Source organism: Alosa alosa, chromosome 1, assembly GCF_017589495.1.
Source record: "Alosa alosa isolate M-15738 ecotype Scorff River chromosome 1, AALO_Geno_1.1, whole genome shotgun sequence".
In the NCBI taxonomy this organism is placed as follows: Eukaryota; Metazoa; Chordata; class Actinopteri; order Clupeiformes; family Clupeidae; genus Alosa; species Alosa alosa.
This window is the reverse complement of record NC_063189.1, coordinates 20621137-20631136: the sequence shown is the minus strand read 5'-3', so window position 1 is coordinate 20631136 and position 10000 is coordinate 20621137. Positions and strand designations below refer to the sequence as shown.

Sequence of the window (10000 nt, the reverse complement as noted above, 5' to 3'; positions counted from 1 at the left end):
AACAACAGATGAGAAAAGTTTGGATTGGCTTGAGCGTACCGTGGTAGAGCTAGCGCCGCTCGATCAGAGGAGCGCAGCGGTCTGGAGGTAGTGTAAGTCTGTATGAGGGCATTCAAGTAGGTGGGAGCAGAACCGAGACTACTTTGTAGGCAAGCGTTAGAGACTTGAATTTGATGCGGGCCGCCATAGGTAGCCAGTGTAGCTGGATGAGCAGCGGGTAACATGTGCCCTTTTGGGTTGGTTGTAGACCAGGCGGCGCCACCGCGTTCTGGATCATCTGAAGTGGTTTCACTGCGCAGGCTGGGAGACCTGTCAGGAGGGCATTGCAGTAGTCGAGTCGAGATGACAATTGCCTGAACCAGAAGTTGGGTAGCATCTTGAGTCAAGTAAGTCCTGATTTTCCGTTATGTTGTAGAGTGCAAAACGGCATGCCCGGGCGACTGAGGCAACATGATCCGAGAAGTTTAGTTGGTTGTCAAGAACAACTCCTAGATTTCTTGCAGTCCTGGTCGGTGAAACAGACAGGGGAGTCAAATTTGATGTTGATGTCGGTGTGGTGTATGGTAGGTTTAGCTGGGATGACCAGCAGTTCAGTCTTTGAGAGGTTCAGTGGAGGTGGTGTGCCTTCATCCATGTAGCTATGTCTCGAAAGGCAATCGAGATCCGTGCTGAAACCAGGGGTCGTCAGGTGGAAAGGACAGATAGAGCTGTGTGTCGCCTGCATAGCAGTGGTATGAGAAGCCGTGCGAACGGATAATCTGTCCCAAGGAGGTGGGTGTAGATAGCAAAGAGGGGGGGCCCAGCACTGATCCCTGGGGACCCCTGTGGTTAGATGGTGAGGTGCGGATAGCTGACCAAGCCATGATACGTTAAACGAGCGTCCTGTGAGTGGGGATTCAAACCAGGGAGAGAGCAGAACCGAGATTCCCATGTCAGCGAGTATAGAGAGAAGGATACGGTGATTAACCGCGGTCAAAGGCAGCCGATAAGTCAAGCAGAATGAGTACTGATGACCGAAAGGTCGCCTCTGGCTTCTTTAAGGCTTCTGTTACAGACAGCAGAGCCGTTTCGGGTAGAGTGGGCCGCTTTTGAACCCAGACTGATTTGGATCCAGAAGGTTGTTCTGTGAAAGGAAGTCAGAGACCTGTTTGGAGACTGCTCGTTCAATGCCTTTGGATAGGAAAGGCAGTAGTGAGACAGGGCGGTAGTTCTCGACTTGAGCAGGGTTGAGAGAAGCTTCTTAAGTAACGGTGTTACCCGGCCATTTTGAACGCTGTTGGAAATGTGCCGGAGATTAGCGAGGCATTGATCACATGTGTGATAGCTGGAGCGATGGTCGGGCTGATGGACTGAAGTAGGCCTCGAGGGTATAGGGTCCAGCGAGCATGTGGTAGGACGGCTGCATGTCAGGAGTCTGACACTTCATTCTCGAGAGAGGCGTGAATGCTGAAAAAGATGTTCCAGCAGTCCCTAATGTGAGCAGCCTCCTTAAAGGATCAGTCAGCGATTTTACGCCCATAACATTTTTTATCACATTCAGCAATCATCTCCTCTAGCTCCTCAACTGCTAGCTGCCAATTCTGTGAGTACATCGTAAAGAAACCCAGTCTCTGTAAGCAGCCCAGGCTCCAAAAACTGGAAACAGATAAAGTGTCCCCTGTCCCCATACCAAAAACAAAACCCTGCGTGGAATTTCTCTTGGAATACTGAAGGTTGGGGTGAACTACCTCTCTGGAGTGTGTCGTTTGGGCCTTGGTTAAAATATAATGTACATTGTTTTGGAGAAAGTCATCTGCTAATAAATTTAAATATAAAGATAAACACAAACAAACACAACTTCCTGTGAATCCGCTGACTGTACCTTTGATTGGAGCATTAGAGAGCTCTCTCTTACACACCTGCACATTCTCTCTCTCTCTCTTTCTTTCTCTCTCACTCTTTCACACACTATTTGTGCGTCAGGGCTTTGGCCTCCTCTCAATCATCTTTAGACATGGCATCTCTTATGGATAATGAATGATTTGATTAATTGTGCACAGGAGGTTCACACAGGTGTATCAGAGATTCAGACTTGTGTAAGGAATCTCTACCACCTGTGAAAAGATGTTTTCCTTTTGTTTAGCACGGGGAAACCAATAGAGTTTGGGGACTTTGAATGACATCTGTGTTAACTGTTTTGCAAAAGGGTGTGAGAACTGTGTGAACCCAATGAAAATGTGTGGACACATTCACAAGAGATGACTTCTGCTGTGCAAAGAAAGTGTTCATGAAGACCAAGTGGATCCCAGTTTCCTTAATCAGGTCAAAGCAATCAAGAAAAACTGTAACTGTTTTGCAAAAGGGTGTGAGAAATGTGTGAACCCAATGAAAATGTGTAAACACATTCGCAAGAGATGACTGCTGTGCAAAGCAAGTGTTCATGAAGACCAAGTGGATTCCAGTTTCTTTAAGCAGGTCAAAGCAATCAAGAAAAACTGTAATACTCACAACGGCAGCTCATAAATTAAACCTGGGCTGGCCGATTGTCAGGCAACAAGACTACCACCACTGCTTGAATGAGTTGCTGTATGATTCAGGAGCACATCGAGAGAATGGAGACGACAGAACTCTCTCTCACTTTAGGTCTGATGTCCATGAAGCAATTGGGAACCCAGTCATCAATTATGAATGACTGACTCATGAATGAGTTTGTGGTCACTGAATTACTGGACGTCTGGTGTCTGATGTCTGCTAAAGCATGATGGAGTCAGTAATACTGGAAGCCGTCAACTGAATACTTTCCAGTGATGCAGGAGGAAGTGACTGCATCACCAGCTGGCCAGAAGTGGACACAGCTTTGGCGTGGACCGGTGCGGCGGCTGGGATGACTCAGCAACGGGATGAGGATAGATGGCATGAGCTGCTGGGAAAGCAGGATCATATGAAGTTATAAAGTCTGTTAATAGTGCAGGAGATGATGTTCAGTATGATAGTGTGTTGTGTTGATGTTTAGTAGTAGATGAGGGGATGTTCAGTATGATGGTGTGTTGTGTTGACGTTTAGCAGTAGATGAGGGGATGTTCAGTATGATAGTGTGTTGTGTTGACGTTTAGCAGTGGAGAAGGGGATGTTCAGTATGATGGTGTGTTGTGTTGACGTTTAGCAGTAGATGAGGGGATGTTCAGTATGATACTGTGTTGTGTTGACGTTTAGCAGTGGAGAAGGGGATGTTCAGTATGATGGTGTGTTGTGTTGACGTTTAGCAGTGGAGAAGGGGATGTTCAGTATGATAGTGTGTTGTGTTGATGTTTAGCAGTGGAGAAGGGGATGTTCAGTATGATGGTGTGTTGTGTTGATGTTTAGCAGTGGAGAAGGGGATGTTCAGTATGATGTTTTGTTGTGTTGATGTTTAGCAGTAGATGAGGGGATGTTCAGTATGATAGTGTGTTGTATTGACGTGTCCCTTTCTGGTGCTGCCTTGTGTGTTGACAGTCATTCAAAGCGTACAGGCAGCTGATGTGTCATCACTTTCTGTGAAGTTCAGAGTGAACTGTGCCATGGTCTTGTTTAGTTACTTGTTTTGGACTTTCAGTTTGTAGTTTTCTCTTGCCTTTCCTACTTGTGATTCTGTGCCATGTCACTTCCTCTTATGCTTTGGTTTACTTCCTTTTCCTGTGTTCCTGTGTCTTTGTTCCTGTCTACCATGTGCTACCTCGTTTAGTTTGCCATGTGGCTTGGTTCCTTGTCTCAGGTAGTCCCTGCCTCTCACCTGATTGCCTAACCATTGCCTTGTTTCTTACCTGTGTCTCGTTGTCCTACAGTAGTTCTGCCCTGTATTTAAACGCTTGGTTTTGTCCTGTCATGGCTCTGCCATTGTGTTTCCTCATATTCTTGCTGCTGTGCTGCTGTCCTACTCGCTTGTGAGCAAAGCCTCTGAGTTCTGAGTTATATTCCTGTGTCCAGGGATTTGTCCTGCATTTGGGTTCAAACTCATGATGCATCGTGACACACACACACAGACACAGACACACGGACTCCCACGTGTGGGCTGTTGTTGAGCCCTTTAGCATAAAGCCAGGGGTCATAAATACTGTATGTCTGCTGAGCAGTATTGGCTACTATTACTCTGTACTTATCACTAATGACTTGTGTGTGTGTGTGTGTGTGTGTGTGTGTGTGTGTGTGTGTGTGTCTTTGTTGATGTTCCATTTACTGTATTGAGGATTCCAGTATAGTATTGCAACATTACAGTACTCATGTAACGTTTTTGTTGTGTATGTTCGAGTTTCTTATTGCATAACGTAATCTTTCTATCTCGTGTTACATTATTCTATATTAATGCTTGGTTTCCCTGTGTTGTGTTACAGGTAATTGGAGTCTATGGGGAGACCAGCAAAGTAAGTACTGTAGCTGCCCTTGATATTTCCTCAAAGGTTGTGAAACAAACACACACACACACACACAGCCTCACACATACAGTACACACATACACAGAGTTAAACAGACAGACACACACACACACACACACACATGCCCATATGCATGTGCCTTGTTGTGTGGCCAGCGCAGTATAAATCTGGTGCTTCTCTGCAGTGTGGTTTTTCAGAGGGGAGTATTTTTAGCTCCTCTTTAGAAGTGCCCATACAGCACTCTCCACTCTTAGACTAGCACACACACATACACACACACACACACACACACACATACACACACACACAAAAGCTGCCGCATCTCACACACGTGAGCCACACCCTGGCAACAACCAGATGGTGTGTTTCATTACGGGATGGCCATTTGGCCCATTGGCCCATGGCTGCAGCCTTAAACTGTGAAGTGTGTGTGTGTGTGTGTGTGTGTGTGTGTGTGTGTGTGTGTGTGTGTGTGTGTGTGTGTGTGTGTGTGTGTGTGTGTGTGTGTGTGTGTGTGTGTGTGTGTGTGTGAGCAATGCGTCCACTCCAAGTATCTTTCAGGCTGTTAAGTGCTTCTTCTCACGGGTCACTTCCCAACTGACCCAAACACCAATCATCACACACTCCACTGTGTTAATGACCCTTCTTCTTTCACTTTCACACACACACACACACACACACACATACACACACACACAGGCACACAGAAACACCCATACAGAGACTCGACACACACACACACACACACACACAGAGGCACACAGAGACACACATACACACTGTGAGAGAGGTTAATGTGTGTGTGTGTAGGTTGGCCGTGGCTCAGAGAGTGCCAGTAATGCAGTGAAGGGAGGCGTAGAGCTTCCTGGACGGAGCCAGCCCACAACCATTCCAGAACTGAGCCAGAACTGAACCAGATCTGAGCCAGAGGAGGGCAGAATGTGGCGTATCTGGCCGCTCCTGACACAGGGGCAGTGGCGGGCATGAAGTAGAGCCCACTCTGCCTCCTGACTGCAGCCCAAGATTTTACATACACTCTCTGTCTTTCTCTCTCTCTATCTCTCTCTGTCTTGCTCCGTCTCTCGTGCATGTCTATCATCCCTCTTTCTCTCTTTTTTCCTGATTCATAATCCATCTCTCTTTTTTTTCTCTCCCTCTCTCTCCCTCTCTCTCCCTCTCTCCCCTTTCCTTCTCTCTCTCTGTCATCCTCCTCTTCTTCTTCTGTGCGTTAGACGAGGACCCGGACAGCGCGGTGGACGACCGGGACAGTGACTACCGCAGCGAGACCAGTAACAGCATCCCGCCGCCCTTCTACACCACGTCCCAGCCCAACGCCTCCGTCCACCAGTACCCAATGGGCCACAGCACTTAGCTCCACTGAGAGACTCTACTCCCCCTCCCACCAACAGCCAAGCGACCTGACCACGACCAGCACAGGGCCATCAGGTGAGGGGAGGTGGGCGGGGAGGAAGGAGAGAGGGAGGGAGGGAGAAAGGAGAGAGGGAGGGAGGGAGGGAGGGAGGGAGGAAGGAGAGAGGGAGGGAGGGAGGGAGGAAAAGATAGAAGCCCAGCATTACAGTTTCAGCAGGACCCCATGATCCGGATGCATCTACCTCTACACAGATTGAGGGATAGAGAGAGGGAGAGAAGGAGGGATAGAGAGTATGGGAGAAGGAGGGATAGAGAGTAAGGGAGAAGGAGGGATAGAGAGAGGGAGAGAAAGAGGGAGAGAAGGAGGGATAGAGGGAGAGAAGGAGGGATAGAGAGTATGGGAGAAGGAGGGATGGAGAGAGGGAGAGAAGGAGGGAGAGAAAGAGGAATAGAGAGGGAGAGGCAGATAGATAGAGAGAGGGAGAGAAGGAGGGATAGAGAGAGGAAGAGAAGGAGAGATAAAGAGTAAGAGAGAGAAGGAGGGATAGAGAGTAAGAGAGGTGAAGGGAAAGAAGAAAAAGAGCCCAATGCCATGCACTATGCCTCTATGTATTAGTACCCCATGAGCATACACCACTCCACCTGCGGCTCCACCTGGCCCAGGACCAGTACAGGGGATCTGGGGTGGGGGTGGTGAGGCCACATGTCCCACACTACCCATACATGCACACTCCACTCCTCCTGCACCTCCACCTGGCCCAGGACCAGTACAGGGGATCTGGGGTGGGGGTGGTGAGGCCACATGTCCCACACTACCCATACATGCACACTCCACTCCTCCTGCACCTCCACCTGGAACAGGACCAACATGTGGACGTCAGGTGAGAGAGAGGGAGGAAAGGTGTAAGAGGAGAGGGAGAGGTAGGGGAGAGTTGACTGAACTGACTGTAGAAAGAGAGAATAAAAGAAAGAAAGGAAGAAGTCCTGTATAACACAGAGGGTGTGATACATAGAAAGCTCAAGAGGGAAAGAAAGAGAAAGAGGTGAAGAAAGTGCAGAAAGAAGTGTACAGTATGTTATCTGCAGCCTGTGGGGCTCCATGCTCTCTCAGTAGTAATGAGTTGCAGTGTTGTTGTTGTTGTTGTGTGTGTGTGTGTGTGTGTGTGTGTGTGTGTATGTGTGTTTGTGTGTGAAATAAACAAGCTGTGGTTTCATTCATTATTTAAAAAAACACTTTTATGGTCAATAGGTCACACAAATATATATATATATATATTTGTGTGTGCATGTGTGTGTGTGTGTGTGTGTGTGTGTGTGTGTGTGTGTGTGTGTGTGTGTGTGTGTGTGTCTGTCCAGTTTTCCTCTAATAGGCTAATTCATCAGGAGTGACACTCTTGGCTTGTTTGGGCTGAAGTGGCCTCACTGTCTCACTCTCACACACAAACTTTCATCACCCCATCCACTCTCTCCTCCTCTCCTCTCCACCACACCTTTCATCACCCCATCCACTCCCTCCTCTCCTCTCCTATGCACCACACCTTTCATCACCCCATCCACTCTCCCCTCCTCTCCTCTACTATGCACCACACCTTTCATCACCCCATCCACTCTCTCCTCCTCTCCTCTCCTCTAATGCCACACCATGTATCACTCCATCCTACATCCTCCTCTCCTTCTCACCTGTATCTTTCATACATCGGCCCATCCTTAATATACCTGTACTCCATCCTAATACACCTGTAATCCATCCTAATACACCTGTACTCCATCCTTAATACACCTGTAATCCATCCTAATACACCTGTACTCCATCCTAATACACCTGTACTCCATCCTTAATACACCTGTAATCCATTCCTAATACACCTGTACTCCTCCATTCCTATTACACCTGTACTCCATCCTTAATACACCTGTAATCCATTCCTAATACACCTGTACTCCTCCATCCTAATACACCTGTACTCCTCCATTCCTATTACACCTGTACTCCTCCATCCTAATACACCTGTACTCATTCATCCCCGCCAGTCTTCAGCATGTTTTTTGTCAGTACACTCTTCCTCCACTCTCCTCTGACTTCTCTTCCCCTCTTCCTCTTTCTCTCTGGTTTCCCCTTCTGTCAGCTCAGGTTTCTCTCTTATCCTCATTCCTGACATCATCCTCCTCTTTCCTCCACCTCTTTCATTCTCTTTCATCACTCAAGTTCAGCTTCTTGCTTCATCATTTCATCTTTGTTTGTTTCTTTTTCCCGACATACATTCTATTTTCATCACAAATCCCTTCCCCATTGCTCTGTGTCCCTTGAGCCTCCCTCACACTCAGTTCCCTCTGTGGGGCTGACAGTCCTGTTACCTCCATCACCTCCATACATACAGTATCTGTCTTGTTACCTCCATCACCTCCATACATGCAGTATCTGTCTTGTTACCTCCATCACCTCCATACAAACAGTATCTGTCTTGTTACCTCCATCACCTCCATATCTGTCCTGTTACCTCCATCACCTCCATATCCGTCCTGTTACCTCCATCACCTCCATATCCGTCCTGTTACCTCCATCACCTCCATACATATAGTATCTGTCCTGTTACCTGCATCACCTCCATATGTACAGTGTCATATCCCTCCAAATGCCTGTCCATGACATCCACACAGACAGTATCTTTGCTATTGCCTTGAGTTTTTGAGTGTGTGCTAGTTGTGTTATTGCCTGCAGTGCCGTGGTGTTTGACTGTTCTAGTTATGTTATTCCCTGTGGTATTTCTCATTGGCTTTCAATAATCTGCTTATTCTGTCGTTCCCTCCCTCTCCCCTCCTTTTTCTTTCTCTTGCTCTTTTCCATTTTTATCATTCATCTCTCACTGTTCTCTCCTATTGTATATTCCTCTCTTTCTTGCATTATTTTCTGTTCTTTCTGTCTTTCTTTCTCTTTCTCTTCTCTCCTTCATCTTCTTTCCATTTTTATGTCTGTCTGTCTTTCTTTCTTTTCTCCTCCTCTTCCCCCCCTCCTCCATGTCTGCAGTCCCACTGGTAGCTATGCTTCGTCTGCGGAGCTGAGTCGCTGCAGCTCCCAACTGAGCGAGGAGTTCGCCGGCGACTATGGCGAGCGCGAACTCTACGACGAGAATGACTCCTACCACTCCTGCCACTCGTCCGTCAGCTACAGCAAGGGCTCGCCCGACTGGGACCCCGATGAGACGCACGTCGCCGGTGCCTACTCGGACGAGGGTGGCTACAGCAAAGATGGCGGAGAGGAAGGTGCACTGTACGAGGAGGAGGACGGTGACCTCCTCTATGGTGCGGACAATCTCTACGAGGGCGAGGAGGAGGAGGTCATGTACGAGGATGAGGAGCTGGACTACCCGCTGGACGGCACGCTCAGTGAGGACCAGGAGCCGCCCTACACACCCACGCCCACCGGCACCGCGTCCAGGACGCTCGACGTGCCCCCAGGCGGCACCACCAACACTTCCGCTGTCAACGCCGCCGCCTCTAGGCCCCCACTGGAGAAGCAGGCCTCCATGCACGAGCCCCACCCTCCACAAGGGCCAACTGCCCCAGGCCAGCCTCCTGCACAGAACCAGGCCCAGGCCCAGGGCCCAGCCCAGCCCGGACCCCCCCGCACTGCCCAGCCTCAGCAGTCCACCAAGCCCCCCACCCAGGCTGCGCCGCCACCACAGCCGACCTCCACGGGTCCCATCCCCTCCGTCCAGTCCTTCTTCGCCATGGCCAAGCCGCTAGCCGGGGTGTTCGGTCTGGGCATGTCCTCTAGCCCTCCCCAGCCCTCGGCACCTGCTCCCAAACCTGCCGCCCCAGCAGGCCAGCCTCCACCTATAGCCCAGCAGCAGCAGCAGCAGGCTCCACCAGGCGCTAATGCTGGACCAGCTGCCCAAGCTAATGCAGCTCCTGGTGGGCCTGGTGGTCCAGGGCTGCCCACTGGTGGTCAGTTGAAACCCACAGGCTCCACAGGCCAGCTGGCTCCAGCCCAGGGCTCCCCAGCTGGACAGGGATCCGTGGGGCCCACGACAGCTAAACCCACCACTCCTCCCTCGGAGGAATCCCAGTTCAGAGAGGAGCCCCCTCTAACTGATGAGCCGCCTCTCACAGATGAGCTACCGCCCCTGGAGGAGGAGGAGGAGTACCCGCCGGAGCTAAGGGAAAGCCCCCTTCGATCCCCTACAGCAGATGCTGAGGCTGAGCCACAACCGGAACCAGAGAGGTAGCAACCGCAAATAACG

At 49.6% G+C, this 10000-nt stretch overlaps 1 protein-coding gene across 1 annotated transcript in view; it reads left to right on the top strand.

Annotated features, from left to right (window-relative positions):
- Positions 1 to 10000, top strand: part of LOC125295934 (protein unc-13 homolog A-like) — a 76734-nt gene that overhangs the window by 24647 nt on the left and 42087 nt on the right. The window contains 3 exon segments of the mRNA XM_048245552.1: positions 4347 to 4376; positions 5621 to 5834; positions 8785 to 9981. Coding sequence (XP_048101509.1) covers positions 4347 to 4376; positions 5621 to 5834; positions 8785 to 9981 — 1441 coding nt within the window.